This window comes from Mandrillus leucophaeus, unplaced genomic scaffold (assembly GCF_000951045.1).
Source record: "Mandrillus leucophaeus isolate KB7577 unplaced genomic scaffold, Mleu.le_1.0 Scaffold101, whole genome shotgun sequence".
Taxonomy (NCBI): Eukaryota; Metazoa; Chordata; class Mammalia; order Primates; family Cercopithecidae; genus Mandrillus; species Mandrillus leucophaeus.
In genome coordinates this window covers 2397177-2421975 of record NW_012098210.1, presented here as the reverse complement: position 1 = coordinate 2421975, position 24799 = coordinate 2397177, and the positions used below count along the sequence as shown (strand labels likewise).

Below are 24799 nucleotides of genomic sequence, written 5' to 3'. Positions count from 1 at the left end.
AGAGGCACTTGCTAGAAAGGTTTAAGGGTCTTCTGTACTGAGGAAATTCCAGATTATGATTTATAATAACACATCAAATTAGCAAGGTGGCCAGAAATCCTTCCATTTTAGTCTCTGTCAAATGTTCTCACAGTAAAACCATACACATTGCTAAAAAACTAAATAATTACCTTATAAAAGATAGCACCTTTTCCTAGTAGCTAGTTCCTAAATTGTGTCAACTATTCCTTCACAACATCTCCAAAATATGTCACTTTCTCACCTTTCCTTTTTTTTTTTTTGAGACAGTCTTGCTGTCACGCAGGCTGGAATGCAGTGGCATAATCTCGGCTCACTGCAATCTCCACCTCCTGGGTTCAAGTGATTCTCCTGCCTCAGCCTCCCGAGTAGTTGGGACTACAGGCGCCTGCCACCACGCCTGGCTAATTTTTTTGTATTTTTAGTAGAGACAGGGGTTTTGCCATGCTGTTGCTAGGGTGGTCTTGAACTCCTGGGCTCCAGTGATCTGCCCTCCTTGGCCTCCCAAAGTGCTGGGATTACAGGCATGAGCCACCGTGCCTGGCCTCTCATCTTTCCTAATCTAAGTTAAATTACCTTCCTCATCCGTCTTTCATCATTACAACAGAAATTTCAAAAGCCAAAGGAATTCTGAGATGATACAGGCATTCTAACACTTAAACATCCTTAGGATTTATATGGCTTAGAATTTTAAAAGGGAAAGCAGACAGCAGTAATAACAGCAGAAACTGAATGAGAAAAATTAATAACATGATTAGGCTGTTTAACTTCTCAAAAATCTCTAAAGCACACTGTAAGGAGCAAGTAGAGTGGCCACTCTGAATCTCCCTTATTTGACTGAGACTTCTCCAAGGGCCGATTTTTTTAAGAGCTCTGGTAGTTTGGGCCAGGCATTTTTGAGCAATACAATGCAATGAACTGCAGACTTCTGATTATCCAGAGCTTACAGACTTGATCTACATTAAGCTTCACAATCTCCCCACCTCTGTTCTCCTATCTTATCCCCCATCTGAAGCGCCCTCTCTCCCCTTTTCCAAACTCCTTACAATTCAGATACAACTACTAGAAACTTGAGTACCACAAATGATAACAAAGGACATAAGACAAGGACATGCACGTAACTTTTGTTGCCCAGGCACTCAGACCACACCAAAAAGCGTGCTCTTGCGTGCTAACAAAACCAGATCAACAAACATGGCATTCAACGTAATTCACCTCCACATCAAATATTTTAAACATCAATCAGAATATTTATACCCACATAATCCTGTAAAAAAACTACTGGGATGAGGGAATCTTGTGAATAATATGTTACGTCCAATTCCACTTTACTTCATTTTCTTTTTTCTTTTCTTTTTTTTTTTTTGAGATGTAGTCTTGCCCTGTTGCCAGGCTAGAGTGCTGTGGTGTGATCTCGTCTCACTGAAACCTCTGACTCCCTGGTTCAAGCGATTCTTCTGCCTCAGGATTCCTGGTTCAAGTCATCTCCTGCCTCAGCCTCCCAAGTAGGGGGGATTACAGACACGTACTACCAAGCCCAGCTAATTTTTGTATTTTTAGTAAAGATGGGGTTTAACCATGTTGGCCAGGACGGTCTCGATCTCCTGACCTCGTATTCCCACTCGCCTCGGCCTCCCAAAGTGTTGGAATTACAGGCGTGAGCCACTGTGCCCTGCCCTTTATTTTCATTTTAAACACAAAAGAAAAGGAGCAATACTTCTCCAATTACCTGTTGTGTAAGACTGCTGAATGGCCAAATCTGTTGACATCATGGTGGAGATCAGGTCTGGGAAGCACTGACCAGCGGTCACAGGCTAGGAGAAAGAAAAATATATTTTAAAAGGGACTACCATTTCTAATCAATAGGACCTGACATTTTCTTTGGGAAGAATACTACAACAAAGAGAACCTCATAAAACATGCCTCTCAATTTTCTCAGTTACGTCATTTCTGGGTTAAAATGCAGCAGCAGCAGAGCAACGAGGCATGGAAGAAAGGCGGGATCACACCGCAATTCTGACTAGCAAACGCACCCAAAACCCATGACATATGGATCACTCACCCAATTGCCTATCAGTCTGATCCACTAGAATGTTGTTGCTGTTTATTTTTTATTTATTTATTTTTTTAGACAGAGTCTTGCTCTGTTGCCCAGGCTGGAATGCAGTTGTGTGATCTCGGCTCACTGCAAGCTCCACCTCCCAGGTTCACGCCATTCTCCTGCCTCAGCCTCCCAAATAGCTGGGACTACAGGTGCCTGCCACCATGCCCGGCTAATTTTTTGTATTTTTAGTAGAGACGGGGTTTCACCGCGTTAGCCAGGATGGTCTCAATCTCCCGACCTCGTGATCTGCCCACCTTGGCCTCCCAAAGTGCTGGGATTACAGACGTGAGCCACCACGCCCGGCCAAGAATGTTTTTTAAAGCAAGCAAACTTTACATTCTACAAAGCTTGTATCAGCAAAACATATGGGTTTCATAACTATTTTCCACTCTTTTCTATATTGATTTGCCCAAATTTAGTAAATAAAATGGAAAAATACAGGTGGAAAACAAAATTTCAAAAATTTAAATGTTATCTAATTTTTAATAGTCCTTTCCTAGATGCCCTAGATTGATTAATTTTCCTCTGTTGTGACCCATACTAGCAACATCTCTTCTGGATCTAATACCAACTGGTGCTGCTATACCATGCCAACCTCACACTCAGTGTCTCACTCTCTAAGCCCTAAATATGTGCTGGTCTTTTCTATCTCTGTGTCTCTGCAAAGTGGGTTTCCTCTGACCGGCGAGTGCTGCCTAACTTCACCTACTTGACACCTAGTGTCCCCAAGGATCCAGAGGGGATGGCCCCTCTTCAAGAAAGTGTTCCCTGTTTATCATCACTCTTACCCTCCATGACTTAAAGGGTACTCAGAGGTGCTCTCATACATTCTTTTCAGCCAGAAATACCCTGAAGTGTAATTCTATTGTCTGCTCATTTCTCTACCTCTTCCACTTTGAGGCTAAGGGCTTTAAGTTATTCATCTGATCTTCTCAATGTACAAACTGAGTGGCTGGCACACAAATGTCTGTTAAAAACAAATGTCTAACTTGGAATAGTCAAAATCACAGAGACAGACTGTAGAATAGTGGTTGCCAGGCATTGTGGGGAGGAAGAAATGGGACATTATTGTTTAATGGGTATAGAGCTTCAGTCTCACAAGATGAAGAAAAGTTCTGAAGATGGACGGCAGTGATGGATTTATAACATTATGAATGTGTTTAATATCACTAAACTAGACATTTAAATATAGTTAGGATGGTAAATTTTATGTGTATTTTACCACAAGCAAAAAAATAATGCTTTGTTTAAAATGAACATCTGATGATTTTTATGAAAGAAATCATCCAGTATGCATTTGCTTTGCATGAACAAATACTGCCCTCTTCCGGTCTAGTATATTGCTACACCAAGACCACGTGAGAAACCAGTTTTCTAGGGAATGAGATAAAGCTAGTAAGTGAACCAATTTTAACACAATGCTGGTGGTTGCAACTATGTAACACTACCAGGTAGGCATAACATTACAAAGGAGAGACTAGACACCTTAATTCAGCCTCAAAAATTAGCATTCAAGCAATTAACAGGAGTTATTTCAAAAAGAATTTAATGTAGAAATAATTTTTATCAGATATGTAACATTAGTCAAAGGAATATAAAAAATACCATTTGGACCTCTTTCAAATGGCCTGACCTTTTTTTTTTTTTTTTGAGACGGAGTCTCGCTTTGTCGCCCAGGCTGGAGTGCAGTGGCCGGATCTCATCTCGGCTCACTGCAAGCTCCGCCTCCCGGGTTTACGCCATTCTCCTGCCTCAGCCTCCCGAGTAGCTGGGACTACAGGCGCCCGCCACCTCGCCCGGCAAGTTTTTTGTATTTTTTAGTAGAGACGGGGTTTCACCGGGTTAGCCAGGCCTGACCATTTTTAACTGGCAATATTTTCAGTCTCCTTTTAAATGTTGCTTATAGACAAAAAGATGCCTGAAGCTAAAATGGTTTTGGGAAACTTACCAATGTCATAGGCCATGAAATCTGAAGAGAAGCATTTGGCACCATGGCTCATAGATGTGTCATTGTGTGTGTTTCCTCCAAATACTAGCATGGTTCCACTCACTATCACAGCTGTGTGCAAGTAACGGAAAAATCGGCTGTCCTTAAGAATGGTCCTTTTGAGTTTATTTAGAAATAATAAATACAAGGTTAGTTTTTAAAGAATATTTATGTATCTGCTAATGCAAGCACAACCACTTTATTAACCTCAGACCCAAAGGTACAAATCCTTCCAGATTTTTCCCTACATATAAGTAACTTTTTCAACAATAAATATATATAATTTTAAAGACCTGTAAGAATTTTGGCAAATATTAAGAACCTTAAACTCTTCATACTCTGTAGCTATATAATTCTAGTTTCTGGGCAGAAATCATGTGAAATATTGACAGAAGCTTAATGCATAATGGTTTCTTAATAACATAAAAACTAGAAGGAAACCAAAACTTTCACCTGCACAGTCTCAGCATACCCACAAAATGGAGTATTCCACAGCTACTCAAAATGATAATTTTTATGACAATATAAAACAGTATCCATAGCAGGGTATCAAATAGGTGAGGAAAAAGAAGAGAAACCATCGCTTTATAATTACATTATTTCATAACTCAAATTTGCTTTATATTTGTTAAAAAAAACTCTAAGCATTTTCTAACCAACCTACTACAGAATTACAGAATAATGCAACAAAACAAATACTAGCTACTTTATTACCCTCTGTTTATTTCCCAATTTCTCTATATACAATGCTGAACAGAATTAACTGCCAGGCATAAAAACAAAAAGATAGCACAATATTTTCTCAACAACTGCCTCTACAGAATTTACACCTAAAAGTGAAAGCTCAAGAAAAAGTACCCACCACATCTGGGTATCCACATGATATCGGTAGAGATCATCTGCAAGCCGGTACTTATTGGCACTGAAAGCCTTGTAGCCACCATGAACATACAGGGCCCTGGTCCTGTGGTCATAAACACTGCTATGGCCGTAACCCCCTTGCACAAGGGCACCCTGGGTGTGTAATATACTCCACGTGTTCTTATCTGGAAAGGAAAAACAGTTAAAGGCAAGCATGGCAGGCTCCTCCTCTCTACTACTGAAAATGTCCAAAGCGCTTAGGGCATTAGAAGGGATTTCAGGAGACCTAATACATATACTTTTTTATCTTTATATTTTAAAGAAAGTCACCTAAACTTGTAACAAAGCCATGTGAACTAATTCCAGTCTGTTCTATGTTCTGATGTTCTAATATGCCATGTAAGAAAAGAATTAACTAAATTTAAAACACTCAGGGCCAGGCAAAGTGGCTCACATGTATAATCCCAGCACTTTGGGAGGCTAAGGTGGGAGGATCACTTGAAGCCTGCTATGTTGGCCAGCCTGGGCAACATAGTAAGATCCCATCTCTACTAAAATTAAAAAATTAGCCAGGAGTGGTGGCACGCACCTGTAGTCCCAGCTACTAGGGAGGCTAAGGTGGGAGGATCACTTGAGGACAGGGCATCAAGGCTGCAGTGAGCTATGATTGTGCCACTGCACTCCAGCCTGTGTGAGAGAGTGAGGTCTTGTCTCAATACATAAAATAAAAAGATCAGATTCCACTCAAATGAACATTTAATTCCCTATAACCTTTGGTGACCAATATACAGATATATTTTATAGGCCTACTTTTCACAAAATGTTAATTATACCTGGTATTCCTACTGCACAACAACAGATACAATGAAATTTAACCAAAGGAAATATTTTATATTAAGGGTAAATCATACTCCACTAAACCAATCTCTAAAAGGCTAGGCAAATACTTTTTTTCTTCAATATTTGTTGTTTTGAACCATTTTCTTTTTATTTATTTTAAATACCCAGAGTACTTTGGGTCATCTTTGGCTCCTTACCAAACTGACAGTAAAAAACACATACTACATAGGAGTATCAATAATCTGTATTTCACTGGTAATACATCAATGTTAACTATATTGGTTTTTGTTTGTTTGTTTGTTTGTTTTGAGACAGAGGCTCACTCTCTCCCTAAGGCTGGAGTGCAGTGGTGCAATCTTGGCTCACTGCAACCTCCACTTCCCGGGTTCAAGCGATTCTCCTGCCTCATCCTCCTGAGTAGCTGGGATTATAGGTGCCCGCCACCATGCTGGGCTAAATTTTGTATTTTTAGTACAGACGGGGTTTCACCATGTTGGTGCCAGGCTGGCCTTGAACTCCTGACCTAAGGTGATCCGCCCACCTCAGCCTCCCAAAGTGCTGGGATTACAGGCATGAGTCACCACGCCCGGGCCCAGTGTTAACTATGTTTCAAGATAAAGTACTGAATCAATATGAGGTTGAACCTTTCTAAACAGTCAAAATAATAAGCTTAGGGGTTTTGAATCTGATGTTCAAAAGGCATCTACTAGAAAAAATATACCTACCCAAATCATATTCCTGCACATTACTTATATATCCATAGAGAGGGCAGTGACCAAAGATGACCAGCATGACCACTCGGCCATTCTTCAGCGTAACAATGTGTGAGGAGTGCCCAACCACTGCATACTGCTCCTTTGCCTTAGGAGTCAACAATACCCATGACTCATTATGAATGTGAAAAACTCTCAACTCATTGGTCACATTCCCAGTTGAATCAATTTTTCCTCCATACATGTAAATTTTATCCTAGGAAAAAAATGCAAACAAAATTTTAAAAAACACTGAAAAGATTAAATCTGAGAACAGAGAAGAACAAAAGCTCAATATTACTTTCAGCTTAAAAAAGGTTAGTAAAGAAACTAAAAATAGAACTACCCTATGATCCAACAATTTCAATATTGGGTATATATCCAAAAGAATGGAAATGAACATACCAAAGAGATATCTGCACTCTTATGTTAACTGTAGCGCAATTCATAATAGCCAAAACATGGAATCAATGTAAGTGTCTATCAATGAATAATTAGATAAAGAAAATGTGGTGTATATATACACAATGGAGCATTATTCAGCCGTTAAAAAGAATGACATCCAGTCATTTTGTAGCAACATGGATTGAACTGGAGGTCATTATGTTAAGTAAAATAAGCCAAGCACAGAGAGATAAATATCACATTATTAATCATATGTGGGAGCTAAAAAAGTGGATCTCATGAAGATGGAGAATAGATTAGTGGTTACCAGAGGCTGGCAGGCTGGTGGGGGAGAATGAAGAAGGAAAAAAAGAATGTAAATGTATTTATTACCACCAAACTGTACACTTAAAAATGGTAAAGATGGTACCATTATATATGTATATTTTACCTCAATAAAAAATAAATTAAAAAAATTTTAAGGGTTAGCAAAGGCACCTTTCAGTGAATTACTAGGAAAAGGATAAAAAAAGGAAAAAGGGAAATAAAACTAATCATATTTTACATCTCTAATACTTCACCAGTTTTCTTGGACTTCCTCACATGAATCTTTTACAGTATAAAAGGACTTGAAAAATAAAGTTGCCTCATCCTACCATCTATCTACAAAAATGAGGAAATGAAAATGTTTATTCAGCCACATTACAATGTAACTATTCTTGGCTAACTTGCTTATGAGAATAAAAGCTAATCTACACTTTTTAATCTACATCTTTAACCATTTAGTGCCATAATTATAATACCCCATTACAGTTTGAAACCATTAGAATCTCTTGAGTTAAAAAAGTTTCCATTTTAATTTCTACTTATAACTTAGGCAATTTTATAATGCCCCCAAACAAAAAGTTGTCTCCAATTAAAAACCAAAACTGAGGTAGCTTTTCAACTATGTAATACGTGAAGTAACTGAGGAAAACTTAGTTTCTTGCTTAGCACAGAGTGGAAATACTTTACCTTGTATAATGCCAAAGAATGACCATATCTAACAACCACATTGTTCACAGAACGGTTTAGTGGAAGCCACTCCCTAGAAGCAAGGTCATACCTACAAAACAAACAGATCATATTTTCACCCAACTAATAAGACAGAACATCTTATACTATTTTATTTGTGATATAATCCACTTTGGAGATGCTCACTAAATCTACCATGGATATAGGGGGGCACCTGTCACCTTCACAAATAAACCTGACACCTGGGCCCACTGGACAAGTGATAACTCGGGAAAAGGAGCTAGACTATGAAATCCTGGGAAAAGAAAGGAACAGAAACCTACTGGAAGGTTCTAGCACTTCCTGAAAACCTCTTCTATAAACAGTCTAAATCATTTAAAGGTTGCACTGTACTCAAGGGACTCAAAATTTTATTACAATAACTTTTATTTAATCATGAGAAACTGAAGACAGGTACCAAAAAAGGAATGATAAGTAAAAGAAAATTACTAATCTTTCCTTTTCTTTATATAATTGACTAAAAATACATTTTCAAAAGCCAGAATACCATTATAGCATTTCACCTGTACTATGAATATAAAGACCTTAAAATACAAAAATGCCAAAAAGAAAATAATTTATAATCCTGCCATGCAATTTATACTTATTCATGCATTATTGAATAATCACATTCAATGTCTTAAAGCACTCACTTTTGAGTTTTTGCTTTTGAGAAAAACTCTACTGTTTTTATAAAAAGCATACATGTTCATTATAAAGAATGTAACCAATACAAAGAATAAAGAGCCAAAAGTTTTTTAAAAAGTTCCCACATTCCATGATCTAGAAATAAATACCATTAACATTAAGTAAACATCATTCCAGACATCTTTCTATGCATATAAGAGGATGTTAATAAAGTGTTAATTTTAATTATTTTCATAAAATAGAAAAAAATAAACCAAAAAGAAACAAATGATATTGCTATACCTTAAGTAAATATTTCTTTTCTATAAAAGTTTACCTGGATATTCCAAGTACTTAAAACATTTTGAAAAACATTATCATATATATGCACAAAGGTATAAGAAAGTTTGTCACAATAGCAAAAAAGGAATACAAATAAATGTCCATCCATTGAAAATCAACAAATAAATGGTAATATACACAGATAGATAACATAAAGAATAAGTATACAGAACGAAAAATATACTCCAGCAACATATGTCAACATAAATCTCAAAACAATGTTAAGCTGAAATAGCACACTGCAAAACATTGTTTCTATAAAGACTAAAAACAGAAAATTTATTAATTATACTATACTTTCATATATATATAATGTATAACATATATGTAAAGTATAACATACGTATGGAAGTATGAACAACTGATACCAAAATCAGGATACAGGTTATCTCTGGGACTTTGGAGGGACATGCAAGGGACTTCAACTGTGTTAGCAGTGTTTTATTTTCTAACCTGGTGGTGAATCCATTGGTGTTAATTTTCTCTAAGCCTTTTTTTATCTTAAATATTTTATACACGATCTGAAGCAAATATAACAAATGGTGACAACTATTAAATATGAATTGCATATAAATTGGCACCAACTATTTTACATATGTTTGGAATATTACACACTTAAAAATACATGAAAAATTATTTAGAGGTTGAATTTAAAGTTATATGCAATTTATTTTTGTACAGAATTCACTAACTTCTTGCTTTAAAAGTTGAAAAATCTTAGCACTCACATTTCCTCTCATTTCTTCTTCAAATTTTTATTATAAAATTTTTATAATGTCCAGGTCCTTAACATTTGCACTACAATCAGGAAAAGTAATTCCACAGTTACTTAGTCCTGAATTTTAGCTGAATCAATCTCCTCACAGTCCCTTTACCACAACCTCTCTTTCTTGAGCTCTTCAATTCTCCTCTGGATTTCACTGTCAAGTGGGTTTTTGTTTTGTTTTGTTTTGTTTAAGTAGAGCTCATAGTACTCTTTCCCTGAATTCACTCCTGTTTGAGAATATCCACCTTCCAGGTTTACAGCAGAATGACACCTTGGCTGGGCATACTATTCTTGGACCATCCTTTTTTTCCTCCAGAACCTTGCAGATGTTGCTCCCTTGAACACTGCTGGTATTGAAAATGTTGCTATGGAGAAGTCTGTGGCCAGCTTATTTCCCTCTTTTTTCATGGTGTGCTTTTCTGCCTGGAAGCCTGAAGAAGTGTGAATCATTCTCATTCTCTCTTCTTCTCTGCCTACCCGCAACCTCTATTTTTTTATGACATGATATTGTATTTTACTTCAAATAGAAATAATTCCATCCAGGAATATGTTTTTATAAAATGGACTGCATACCACTGCAAAGCTTCTGTGGAATTCTGGCTATGAAAGGTGATTCCCGAGGACTCATATAGCTTCCGACTACACATATAGACCTTACGTTCAAGCCAGAGGCTTATTTCTGTAAGTTTAAAAGAAAGGAAAGAAACAGAGGAAGCACAGAAACAGGTCTCCACATTTCTGTCAAACGGCACAGAGAGTGCCCAATCTGTCTCTTAATGTATTTTGTTCCTCTTCTGTCAACAAGTCAGACCAAGAGCTTGTCAGAGACACTTAGGTGCTGGCAGGTCCCCAAAATCTGGCTAAGGTGAACTGCCAAAGACACTTAAACAACATGTTAATCATGTCTTAACACAGAGAAAAAAAAATAAGACAAGAACAATAATACTGATGCAATAAAACATAAATTCCAAGTACCAGATAAATGCTCCTTCTGGGAACTGAATCCAAGATAACAAAGACAGACTCCAGGAATTCAGAAAAAGATGTCTTCCATAGAGTGACAGCACCTCCCTCGACCCCTCTAGGATGGGTGGCAAGCCAATGACCATCATGTACCACAGGGTACAGGTTTCAAACTCCATAACAGACTGGAAACCCAATTGGGCCACCTAAAGACCAAGGCAAAGGCTCTGTGGAGACTAGACATGACCCCAGCCAGCAGATGGCACAAAACTACCTGAGGCTTCCCAAATAATAATTTGTCCCTTATTCCAAAAGTTCAATGACTTTATTTTTCTTGGATACACTCCAAGCACAAAAAGTTCAATAACTTGATCAAATCAGGTTTTGTCATTGAGAAACTATAGAATTTTTCTGAAACGCCTTGTGCTGTTTCAACCCATCTGTTACGTGTGTTAGGTTCTTTTCTTCAGTGACAGCAATTATAGTTCTATTTGATCACCTTCTGTCCTTCATGTGTTTTTGCTTTTCTGTTTTTTTTTCCCAATGTATTACACAATTATCTCAATCTGTCAGTAATTAAATTTTCATTCTAATTTTTGCTATGTCTAATTTATTCGTATTTCTTTAGGCCTACAACCTCCCAATTCTTCTGTTACTATCATCTTCTTGTCTTCTAGCTTGTTTTTCTGAATTCAAATTCTCATTAAGTTGATCTGCAGCACGAAGCAGTTGGAAGGAATCTCCTTCTACTCCTTGAAGCTGCTTTTCTTCCATGATGGGTTCTTGTTAGATTTTACAGGCTGCAGTCTTTCTTCCTCTTTATTTTTTCATCATAGAATATTTGCACTAGCTACGATGCCACTTCTTTCATCTTGTTTGAGGTTAGACACAGCTCTCCAGACATTTTATTTGCAAAGTGTGGGTGATTTCTTAATTCTGTTCCCACTGTATCTAAGACAAGTTTATCGAATTTCCATCCTTTCCATAGCTTTAGTGTGAGGGCTGGTATTTTATGTTCTATCTATTCTTCTGAAGTCTAAGGAAATGTTGGGGCTCAGATGAGAGGGTGTGCAGCCAGTTAGAATAAAATACCCAGACTCTCCTCTCCTCTGAAATTTTGTTTGTGATCTACCACAGTGCTCAGATCATATTCTAATTATAATAGAAGCCCTGAGTTCTGGGTAGGGAATCAGCCACTTGGTCAATTTCTCCCCTTTTCACCTAATGCTCCCCAGCAACTATGTCTCCTACTCTTTAGTTACAGTCAAAAACAGTAATGCTCACTCAGTTTGCTCCCTTCTAGATTTTGGGCTATCACTGAGAATTATCAGAATCTCCCCCAGTGTGGTTTCCGTGGGGTATGTAAGAGGTCAGGTCACACTTGGTGTTCCATGAGTCTGCTTTCACATTTATTGGATTCGGTGATGTTATTTTGCTTATTTGGTTGACCGCTGATCGATTTATTATTATTTTTTTAAACTTAAGAAAAAAAAAAACTCTCTTCTGCTCAAGAGAAAGAAATTTGGTAATAAAGTTTCAACTGCCAATCTTAATCCAGGGGACCAAGACCACTTATTTCACAAGAGGACCATTGGGTAACAAAATGGGAACTGCTTTTTAATGCAATTAAAAAGTTTTGCATCAACAGGACTGTGAGGAAAATGGACAGTAAGAGCAATTCCTAAAATACTTTCATGTAAGAGTATAAATGACTATAAAATCTGTAATCTGGCCGGGCACAGTGGCTCACGACTGTAATCCCAGCACTTTGGGAGGCCGAGGCAGGCGGATCACGAGGTCAGGAGATTGAGACCACCCTGGCTAACACGACGAAACACCAACTCTACTAAAAATACAAAAAATTAGCCAGGCGTGGTGACAGGTGCCTGCGGTCCGAGCTACTCAGGAGGCTGAGGCAGGAGAATGGTGTGAACCCAGGAGGCAGAGCTTGCAGTGAGCCAAGATTGTGCCACACAATCTGTCGTCCAGCCTGGGCTTCAGAGCAAGACTCCGTCTCAAAAAAAAAAAAATAAATAAAAATCTGTTATCTAAGTTCCACAAACACTACTTCTAAAATGAATCACTAAATTAACTTTTCATGAAAGTTCATTATTTGGAACTACGCTAATATTTACATGAAACCAATAAAGCTGTAGAAAATCATGTTTTGATCAAGTAGGAAAAAAAATTTATGATCCAAAAAACAATGTGGCTCATGAAGTATGTCAGTCAAAAAAAAGTAATAGATGATATTAATATTTCCAGGAACAGATGTTTGTGAAGGAAATAAATCATTTACTCTCCCGTTTATTTGATAAATACTTATCTGAGTACCTTCTATGAGCTAAGCTCTGAGTGCAGTGAGTAAACAAGGTCCCTAACCTTGAAGAACTTCACAAAGGCAGACAATGAGCAAGTACAACAGCGTGCACTGACATAACTAAAAATCACGAACAATGCCATAAAGAAAATGAGGACTATAAAAAAGAACAAAAGGGAGAAATGTCTGAACTGGATGGTCAGAGATGATCTCTCTGTGGGATAACCACACTGAGATCTAAAGGGTGAGAAGACACCAGCCCTGAGGCGCAATAGCAGGAACAGTCTAGACCAAGGGAATGGCAAACACACAGGCTCTTAAGGTAATGATGTACACTGTACGTTTCGGGTAAGAAAGCAGGCTGGTGGAGCAGAAGTGCTGTGAATGATGGCAGGATAGGAAAAGACTGAGTCTGGGAAGGTAAACAGTGGTCACATCATGCAGGGCCATTAAGTCCAAAGGTAAGACACTGATGGGTTTTAAGAAGGTAGTAAATGATACTATTTACGTTGTTAAATGGCACCCCAGTTCATGTTTAGCAATTTGATTAATAGGAATAAATGGAAATGAACAGATTTGATAGAAATCTACTGCTGAAGACTAAGTAAGAGATAATAACAGGCTGTACATAAAGATAAAAGAATAAATATGACATGTATTTGGTGACAGAGTTGAGGGCACTTAATATGAAATTATGGTATGAGGAGGAGAACATACGGAAATATCTAAAGACTCCCAGATTTCTTGCGTCAAGAGAGAGGGAGGATGTTAGGGTAAAAATCACGTAATGGCAAATATGCGCCTTTCATAACATCTAGTATAACAGCAGAAGGCATAATCACTTTCATGCCTTTAATTTCACCTTCTCTTCTCATGGTGGCAGCACTAGAGGTGATCAGATTTGGGATAGATTCTAAAGGTAGAGCTAACAAGATTTGACCTATTGTGTCAGACAGACACTGGGGTAGTCCTCATGATCTCCACCTCCTGGTATTCATACCCATGTATAATCCCCTCCCCTAGGAGGCAAACAGGATCTATGACTTGCTTTTAACCAACAGAATATGGCAAAGATGATAGGATATCATTTCTGTGACATCCATCCTGCTAGCAGACTCAGTCTAGAGACTCTCCTTGCAGCCTGATGAAGTAAGCAGCTATACTGGTGAAGTCCAGCTGACAAGAAACTAGGTGGCCTCTAGGAACTCAGGTAAGCTCTAGGAGCTGAAGGCAGCCTCCGTAAATTGAGGACAGCCTCAAGTCAATAGCCAGCAGAAAGCTGGGACCCTCAGTTTTATAACCACAAGGAAATTGACTCTGCCAGCAACCTGAGCGAGCTTGGAAATGAATTCTTCCTCACTCAGGCCTCTAGATGAGAATGCAGACCAGCTGACACCTTGACTACAGAGGACTCCTAATCAATCAAAATGGTGATAATAAATGCAAATGATTTTAAGCTGCTAAGTTTGTGGTAATTTGTTATGTAGCGAGAGATAACTAATAAATATACTAATATGGGGTGTGAAGAAACAAGACGGCGCAGATGACCCAAGATTTCTGCCTTAAGTAAACAGAAGAATGGAGTGGCCATTAACTGAGACAGGGACATCTGGGGGAAGAGCAGCCTTGAGAAAAAGATAAGTGTAGGACATGCTGAGCATAAGATGCCTAGTACACAGACAGAAGGTTGAGACATCAATTAAAGAGTTGGAGATAGGGGCTCAGGTAAAAAGTCTAGGCTGCAAATACAAATTTGGGAGTCACCAAGTATAAAAGGCCAAGATACTATATGAGGTCACCAAAAGAGTGAATAAACAGACAGCAATGGACCAAGGGTTAAGCCCTGGTCTGACATCATTCAGAAGTCAGTCAGTTGAAGAGAAATCAGCTAAAGAGGCTGAGAAGGAATATGGAATTAAAAAAATTATCAAGGGAACATGGCATCCTGGAAGTCAACTAAAGAAAGTGTTTAAAAGAGGAGGGAAGGATTAACTACATCAAATGTTGGTGCCAGATCAAGTAAGATGAGAACAAACAATGGAAAATAAAAAATTCAGCTCCTAAGTCACACTAGCCATATTTCAGGTGTGAAATAACTACATGTGGCCAGTGACACGACAGGGTAATACAGAACCTTTGCATCATGCCTGAAACTTCTATGAGACAGCACTGATCTACAGAAGACGATAAAGGGGCACAGATGTAGGTGAAGGGGAAACGTGGTGGCAGGAGTTTGTGGAAATAGTTTTCTGACCTTTATGTTTCAAAAGAGAAGCAGGAAGCAAGGCTATTAACTGAGAATGAAAACAGAAGAAAAGGTGGTAGGAATTTGAAAATGAAAAGATATTAGAGTTAAGAAGGAGAACAGGAGAGGGAAAGAGAAAGAATCAATGAACTATGGACCCATGTGGAGATCAAAGACTATTAGGGTATTAGAGAGAAAGATGTGAAAAGATTGGAAAGTGTCTCAGGTAAGATCCCCTGCAAGCAGAGCTGGAGATGGGGATTCCTGTAGAAGTGATTTACTGAGGGAATGCTCTCTTGACAAACATCAGGAAGTGAGACAAGCAAGGCAGCAGGAAGAAGGAGAGGATAAGCAAAAAGGTGGTCTCAGCTGAAGTATAGCTTTTGCCTGATCCCAGGGGGAGCCCTGGAACATGAATTTTCCCATGTAGAAGCAGGGTCAGACTCATGTACCTCCATCCAGCCAGTCAGCGGCTGGGGGCCAGGGTGACCATCCCATTTCATCCAGTACTGAGGAGTTTCTTAGGACACAAGACTCAGTGCTAAAACTGGGAGAGTTCCAGTTAAACTGGTTGGTCACTGTACTAGGGGCTATCCTGGGGGTAGAGCATAGTATTCTAGGTGTTCCTGGGTAAGACAGCTCCAGTCTGCTGAGAGAATTCTTCAGAGAAAGGGTCAGCTATGAACTGACAACAGCCAAATTGCACAGCATCAGGTAACTGTGTGCACCAGCCAGGTAAAAATAAAGAGATTTGGGCAAGGCACCAACAGTGTCCACCACAGAAGGGGGGTAGAATGTGGAACATTTAGAAATGAGATTATAGAGGGGCTGCAGTTATTGATAATGACACAGTCTAGGAGGTGCCCACACAAATGACTTGCTGAGGTAGAGTCTGGAAAGACAGCATGAGCGCCTGAACAACTCTGGGGCTTCCTCTGGGTTGTCCAGCCAAGAAAGAATAGAGACTGACAGCTCTCTTTCCCCCAGAGGGAAGGGGGATGTGTAAGAAAAGCTCTGTAGAGATCTGATCTCCTATGAGATCTCTGGGTGCCACCTGTGCCACTCCCACTGCTGGCAAACAGTTCTTCTGATGAAAACCATGAAAATACCTAAAATCTGTATACCTAAAAACTATAATAATATGTGACTTTAAATTCATATTCAGGAAAGCATTTGTGTTCCAGGCAAAGAAAATAGTTTGAATCTATGTATGGGGAAAGAAAAGAATCTGGAGGAAGACTACTAACCTGACCTGACCATTGCAGAAATTAAAGGGCTTGAACTAAGGCAGCAGCAATGGGAACAGAGATTGGGCCAGTTCAATCCTACACAAAAAGAACAAAGCTGGAGGTATCAGGTTACCAGACTTCAAACTATACTACTGGGCTACAGTAACAATAACAGCATGGCACTAATACAAAAACAGATACACAGACCAATGGAACAGAATAGAGTCCAGAAATAAGGCTTCACACCTACAACCATCTGATTTTCAACCTCTGTCTCCCAGGTTCAAGCAATTCTCCTGCCTCAGCCTCCTGGGCAGCTGGGACTACAGGTGCCCACCACCATGCCTGGCTAATTTTTGTATTTTTAGTAGGGATGGGGTTTTATCATGTTGGCCAGGCTGGTCTCAAACTCCTGATCTCAAGTGATCCACCCACCTCAGCCTCTGAAAGTGCTGGGGTTATAGGCATGAGCCACTGTGCCCAGTCTGACCAAGTTTTATTACAGAATTTGCTTGTGTTTCTTTGATTTTGCTAGACTAGTTGTGCAATGTGTTTTAACGACTATGGGGGGATGCAGAAACTAGGCCACCGCTGCCATATTTCCAGAATCCCTTAATGAACAGACGCTGGTTTTTTGGACAATCTTCATTAATAGAAAATGCCTAGAAAAAAGTTCCAGGTAATAAAATCAGCAAGATTAAATTTATAAATTTTTTTCTACAAGTCCACCTCCACAGCTAATTCCACTATGACAACACATATTCTCCCTTCAAAATGAGCAGCATGGGATCAGCAAATAGACTTTGAACCCTGGGACGTATTAGACGATGGTATAATTTCCACTAGCAAACTATAAATTCAAACCATTTGACCTTGGAACTATTAATTAAATTAAAAGATAAAGTAATCCCCTACTTATATAGAACTTACTACAAAACTTAAAGCAAAACATCAGAGACAGTATTTGAAAAACATGAATGCGTATCATGACAATGAATTTTTTGTAGCATTCAATTTTAAAAACTCAACATATGTTAGAATAATTTGAAAGACTACTACCAAAATATTAACAGGGATTTTCCTTAGGTAGTAGAATTACTGGTGATTTATTTTTGCTTATCTGTGCTTTATAAATTTTCAAAATAAAAAACCAAGCTTCTTGCAAAAATGTTTAAAACAACTTACGCTAGAACCATGTTGTAATCTGAGTGGTTGAACATATATCCTCCAACAACCCACATAATGTTTCCATTGACCACAGCTTTATGAGATGCTCTGGGGAGCTTTAAGTTAGAATATTCCTCTCGAGTCCAAAATGACTGGTTAGCTGGTACAGGAACTGAACATCCAGGACCTAATAAAAACATAATGAATTAGCTTCACAAAATACAGCTTTAAAGCTTACTGCATTTCAAGTTTTCATCATCTAAATGTAACAAATATTTAAATAATAGTCTTTCCTTTAGCATTTAAATATCAGACAAGTCCTTTAATTTGTTATTTTAATTTATTCAGGGCATTGACCAAGGGTAAATCACATACTTTCTAATGATGACTTGACTATATCCAGGTTAGAGTTTTTTTGGTAATGAAATACCTGCTTAAGCAACTCTCAGGAGAAAGCCCAGATAAATAAATAATTAATTCACATGAAAAATCTTAAGGATAAAATATATAGTTATCCCTCAATATCCACAGGGGATTGGTTCCAGGACCCCCTTGGTACCAAAATCCACAGATGCTCAAAGTCCCTAATTTAAACTAGTGGTGTAGCACTTGCATATAACCTACACACATCCTGCCATATACTCTAACTCACGTCTAGATTACTTATAATACTTAACACAATGTAAATGCTATGTAAATGGTTTTCATATGTGTATCTTTTATTTGTATTATCTTTTTTTTTGAGACGGAATCTCACTCACTCTGTTACCCATGTTGGAGTGCAGTGGTATGATCTCGGCCCACTGCAACCTCCGCCTCCAGGGTTCAAGATATTTTCCTGCCTCAGCCTCCTGAGTAGCTGGGATTACAGGTGCCTGTCACCATGCCCAGCTAAATTTTTGTATTTTTTAGTAGAGACAGGGTTTCACTATGTTGGCCAAGCTGGTTTCGAACTCCTGACCTCAGGTGAGCTGCCTGCCTTGGCCTCCCAAAGTGCTGGGATTATAGGCGTGAGCCACCACGCCCAGCCCGTATTATCTTTCATTGTGTTTTTTTCTGAATATTTTCTACACACGGTTGTTTGAAATTGCAGATGCAGAATTTGTGGATATGGACGAATAAGTGTGATAACTAGACCTGGGAGCAATCATACAAACTATCCATCTTCTGGTAAATCAAGAAACTTAAACAAACTGAAGAGACAGGCTCCATTCTTGGGAGGTTTGGCTTCTGCTGCAATATTTGCACAATGGTAGATACTGAAATGCTTCAATTATTAACTCTACAATGTCAGCCAAACCCAACAAACTAAATTTAAACAAGCATATTTCCTTTCAAAATAAAAAGGTTCTGAGGAAGGGGTAAGTTTACAAGGAAAATCACCAAATTAATAACAGTTATTATCACTCACCCCTTAAAGAATTCCCTAAAGCTTCTTTAATTATTTCTGTAGATAATACTATTCGCTAACTCCTTTTAAGATTCTAATATATAACTGATTCCAATTTTCTCTGAACTTAGAGTGTGTTTCTGAGGAAATATCATTATTGTCAGCTCTTGTCCGATCTCCCAGCTTGGCTCTCTGCTACATCCTTTTATGACCGAGTCCAAGTTCTTCAACTTTCACAAACAGGTTACAAAAAACGGCCTACCCTCCATAATTCTAGAGACCACGACCACACATCTATGAAATTGAAATTCATAAGCAGCTGGATAGAGGGATGTTTCAAGCTTAAATGCTACCTGGTATTTGATTAATATAAACTATATAGGTGCTAAGAATAAAGTCAATCTATTTATTTAGCTGGGAATGTTCTATAAATGGAAGAAAAAATAAAAATGAAAGAAGCTCCTACCCTGCCAGCCAGAGAAGCAGGAGCATCCTCTGACATCACTTGAATTGCAGATGCCTCGACGAGGAGAACCACAGTTGTCTGTACAGTAAGGAATGTCACATGCTTCACCTTTCCAGTTTTCAGAACATTCACATTCAACAGTATTGCTGTTATTACTGATCTTACACTCTCCTCGGCCTGAGCAGTTATTCGGACACATGTCAAAACTGTGAAAATAGCAGGGTAAATTACATTAACAGAACACAACACAACACTTCGATTAACTTAGCAGAACTTTCTCCCACACAGGTTTAAGAATCTCACTGTCTCAGTTCATTCACAAGCATAACTTCAGTACTTAAAGATTCAGTCCAAATGGGTTTGCTCAACACTGCATAGCTAGAGCCTGAGGTACAAGTAATGAAATCAAATCAACCCTGCTGGATTCTCATAATAAGAGGATAAGAATAAATAACTCATAAAGTCAAAGAAATTACAAGGAGGGAGGAGATTTTTGCAGAACTGTCAGCTCCTCAAGGGTGGGAGGATTATCCTATTCTTCTTAGTAGCCTGCTAATGACAAGCTTTACAGAATTGCTGAGTTCATGGTTGCAAGTTTGGAAACGAAAAGAATAAAACAAACTGCCAACAATACACCACCATCCTCATGGTACATATTCCTCTGTATAGTCTCTGAAAATTTGTATATAATAGAATTTAAGGTTACTGCCCAGATTGGTATATTTAAAATTCCTTAGTAATTTTATCTACTCATTTCAGATGGAAGAAGGCAGGCTACTTTAACTTAATGTAAGAATTGAACTATGGCCAGGCGCAGTGGCTCACAACTATAATCTCAACACTTTGGGAGGCAGAGGCAGAAGAATCACGGTCAGGAGTTCGAGACCAGCCTGGCCAACATGGTGAAACCCCGTCTTTACTAAATATACAAAAAAATTATCTGGGCATAGTGGCGGGTGCCTGTAATCCCAGTTACTCAGGAGGCTGAGGCAGGAGAATTGCTTGAACCCAGAAGGTGGAGGTTGCAGTGAGCCGAGATCGTGCCACTGCACTCCAACACGGATGACAGTTAGACTCTGTCTCAAAAAAAAAAAAAAAAAAGAATTCAACTATAATGCATCCCATAATAACATAAGATACTTGTACTGACAGTGCTTTGAAACAATGTAATTCAGAATTTAAAAGAGGGGGATAAATGAGCTATCAAGGTACTTTAATGATATAGATTTCTCCTACTATTGAGTACATGACAACTACTAATATTTGTTGAGCTGTACTTTGTAAAATTCCAATGTTTTTGTCCATTAGCAGAAAAGTCCCCCTCTTCTAGGAGAAGTTCAACAGCAGCAACACCTGGGTTTAAATTGTGTTCCCACCACTTACTTTGACAATCTACTTAACCTTTTCCTGTCAGTTTCCTCAATTATAAACGAGTAGAAAAACAGAGCCCAGACCTCAATGAATTTATAGAAAAATTTAAAATGAGAAAATCCATGTAAACTGCCTGATGCTATGCCTGGCACACTGTAAGCTCTCAATCTATGTTAGCCATTATTGTTGTTAAAACATAGTAGATAGTCTCCTGAATGAAACCACAAATACTAGACTTAAGAATCTTACCTGTAAGTAATATTAAATCCAGTCAAATTATAAGCAGCATCACTAAAAAAATGCAGCAGGGCATAACCTGATGTGGCAACAACCTCAGGGACAGTCTCATTGCCATCTCTCTCAGGAACAATGAGGCCACTGAAATGAAAACACACTTCTTATAGAGGGAAGCACAAGCAGAGACATGTCAAATTGTAGCAGACACAAATTTAAAACAAATCCGTCCTTATAATTTAAAAACCACATCCAGGAAGAGAGGCAAATTCCTGTGATAAATACATAGTGCTACCCTACTAGTTCTGGATCCTTGAGGAACAGATCTGAATCTTTTGCTAGGCTTCCTTTATTCTGAGTTGTATTTCTAATGAGATTTGAAATCAATGACCCTATTCTTTTTCTTGTAAAACTTTTTATAGTGCTTCTTTGAAAAAATAAACTTCCACAATCACGTAAAGTAACAAATTTTATGAGTGATGAATACTACACATATATTGCTGAAAGACATGAGTTCTTTTTGTTTGTTTGTTTGTTTGTTTGTTTTGAGACAGAGTTTTGCTCTTGTTGCCCGGGCTACAGTGCAGTGGCGCAATCTCAGTGCAACCTCTGTGTGCCAGGGTTCAAGCGATTCTCCTGCATCAGTCTCCTGAGTAGCTGGGATTACAGGTGCCCGCCACCGTGCCCAGCTAATTTTTTAATATTTTTAGTAGAGACAGCGTTTCATCATGTAGGTCAGGCTGGTCTCGAACTCCTGATCTCAGGTGATCCACCCACCTCAGCCTCCCAAAACGTAGGGATTACAGGCGTGAGCCACAGCGCCCAAGATATTTTATATAAAATATTTATATAAGAATATGAAGAAGCTAAACAAACACCCATAACTCCAACACTGTTAGCATTCTAATGCATTTTCTTAGCCTAATTGATGTTATTTACATTGTATATTCTATTTTACAAATAAAACATATGCATTTTCTATATCATTAAAAGCTCCCTAGGTTCTCCTTAGGACCTCACTCACAACCCAGCACATAATAGATTCTAAATGTTTGTTGTGTGACTGGTATAAAACAAACAAACAAACAAACAAAAAAACACTTACTGAGTAAAAAGGTCTAAATGATGCCTTTAAGACTCTAGAGCCATAATACCAACTTGCTTTCCAGAAGAGATATGTAACTTGAAATCATATCAATACAGAATGAAGGGTCCATCCCACTTCACTCTGCCAACAGCAAGGACTACTAGGTTCTATTTTAATTTTGCTAATTTAATAAGTAAAAAGCAATATTTAAATTGTTGTTCTGAGTTCTTTTTACTCCTGAGGTTAATCGTTTTTCTTATGTCTACCTGCTGTTGCATTTCTTCATATGTCCGTGATTTTTGCCTCATTATTGATTCGCGACCACCACCACTACCATCATATTTGGTAAAAACCGAGATCCTTGCCAAGCCCTATGCAATCTGTCCCAGACATACAACCTCATGCTCATTCACTCTGACCTAGCAATTCTATTTCTTTGTAGAAAAAATACTTGCTCATGTACACAATGACCAATATACAAGAATCCTAACCACAGCACTGTTCAGATGGCAACAGGTTGGAACCCATCTAAATGCTCATGCCCAGAAATCTGACTGCGTAAGTCACTGCATATTACATAGGTCTGCGGGACTAAAAAGAAGCTCATCAGGCATTCTGATAAGGGCATAGGGGAGAAGCAAGCTGCAAAACAATGGGCCTAGTACATGTGTACACTTACATGTACCTATATAAATGCATACAAAAATGACTGGAAGAGTCCATAAGCAAGGAATCAAAATGAAGAGGGAAAGGATTTTCATTTCATTTGTTTTGCTTTGTTTTGTTTTGAGACAAGGTCTTACTCTGTCGCCCAAGCTAGAGTGCAGTGGCACGATCACAGTTCACTGCAGTCTTGACCTCCTGAGCTCAAGCAATCCTCCCACCTCAGCCTCCTGAGTGACTGGGACTACAGGCACACACCACCATGGCTGGTTAATTTTTAAAATTTTTTGTACAGATGAGGTCTCATCCTGTTGCCCAGGATGGTCTTGAACTCCTGGGATCAAGTAATCCTCCTGCCTCAGCCTCACGAAGTGTTGCGGTTACAGGCCTGAGCCACTGTGCCTGGCCCTTTATTCAATATATACATATATTTTTTTTCTTGAGACAGAGTCTCCCTCTGTCGCCCAGACTGGAGCACAGTGGCGCAATCTCGGCTCATCGCAACCTCCACCTCCCTGGTTCAAGCAATTCCCCTGCCTCAGTCTCCTGAGTAGCTAGGATTACAGGCATACACCACCAAGCCCAGATGATTTTTCTTTTTTTGTATTTTTAGTAGAGATGGGGTTTCACCATGTTGGCCAGACTGGTCTTGAATTCCTGACCTCAGGCAATCTGCCCACCTTGGCCTCCCAAAGTGCTGGGATTACAGGTGTGAGCCACCACGCCTGGCCCTTCAATTTTTAATATGAAGACAGAACTCTAGGAACTCTGAAACTCTGGTGCTCCAGGAGTTACAAAATAGTGATGCATTTTCTACTATGTATTCAACTAACAAATATTTACTAAGCATTTACTACCTGTGAGACACTGTTCTAGGTACCAGGAATACAACAGTGAATAAGACTATGTCCCTGCCTTCATGTAGTTCACATTAGAAAAACAACAAATAAGCCCAGATACTCCCCACATACATAATGCCAGGTAGAGACAAACGCTAGGAAGGGAAGGAGAGCAGAGGGAAAGAACAGAAGGTGCTACTTTAGAAAGGGTGAAAGGAAGGCCTCTTGGAAGAGGTGACATTTGATTGGAGATGTAAATGAAGGATTAACCATCATCATGCTTTCACTGGTTATATACACCAGAATCCCTTGAAATGCTGAAGGAATAAGTACTGACAAGACCAGGGCCACCTGGAAACAGGTATGTCAAAAGCAATCTTCGGCTGGATGCAGTGGCTCACACCTGTAATCCCAACACTTTGGAGAGGCCAAGGCGGGAGGACTGCTTGAGCCCAGGAGTTCAAGACCAGCCTGGGCAACATTGTGAGACTCCATCTCCACAAAAAAAAAAAAAAAAAAAAAAAAAAAAAATTAGCTGGGCACAGTGTTGCATTCTTGTGGTCCCAGCTACTAGGGAGGCTGAGGTGGGAGCATCTCTTGAGCCCAGGAGGTTGAGGCTGCAGTGAGCTACGTTCCTGCCTCTACACTCCAGCCTGGGGGAGAAAGAAAAGGAAAAGGGAAGGGGAAGACGAAGAGGAAAGGGAAGGGAAGGAAAAGGGGAAGGGGAAGTGGGAAGGAGAAGGGGAAAGGGGAAAAGGGAAGGGGGAAAGGGAAGGGTTCCTCTAGATCACACAGTCTAACAACTGCCCCACCAGCACATAACTTTCTTTAAAAAAAAAAAAAAAACTCTAAAAGGAATAATGTTCTTTTGAAAAATTTTCTCAATCACTCTCTCTGCTCTACCACTGCTACCATGGTTTATCAAATATACCGTCCAGGTGAACCACAGAGTGATGTACACCTGCTTGGCTCATGTTCCTACAAAGCTCCTGATAAGCTGATTCAAAGTGCCTGGCATACAACAAGAGCTCCATGAATTCTGATTAACAAACACAGTAACAAGTGAATCCCCAACAAGTACTATTATGATA

The 24799-nt window shown here is 39.0% G+C and overlaps 1 protein-coding gene across 1 annotated transcript in view; it reads right to left on the bottom strand.

The window, feature by feature from the left end:
• Window positions 1–24799, bottom strand: part of ATRN (attractin) — a 123903-nt gene that overhangs the window by 92470 nt on the left and 6634 nt on the right. Inside the window, exons 4-11 of the mRNA XM_011974926.1 lie at window positions 21135–21263; window positions 19515–19720; window positions 17677–17845; window positions 7961–8051; window positions 6536–6779; window positions 4972–5155; window positions 4071–4225; window positions 1748–1832 (exon numbers count right to left, since the gene is read on the bottom strand). Of these exons, the coding sequence (XP_011830316.1) occupies window positions 1748–1832; window positions 4071–4225; window positions 4972–5155; window positions 6536–6779; window positions 7961–8051; window positions 17677–17845; window positions 19515–19720; window positions 21135–21263 (1263 nt within the window). The remainder of the gene's footprint in view (window positions 1–1747; window positions 1833–4070; window positions 4226–4971; window positions 5156–6535; window positions 6780–7960; window positions 8052–17676; window positions 17846–19514; window positions 19721–21134; window positions 21264–24799) is intronic.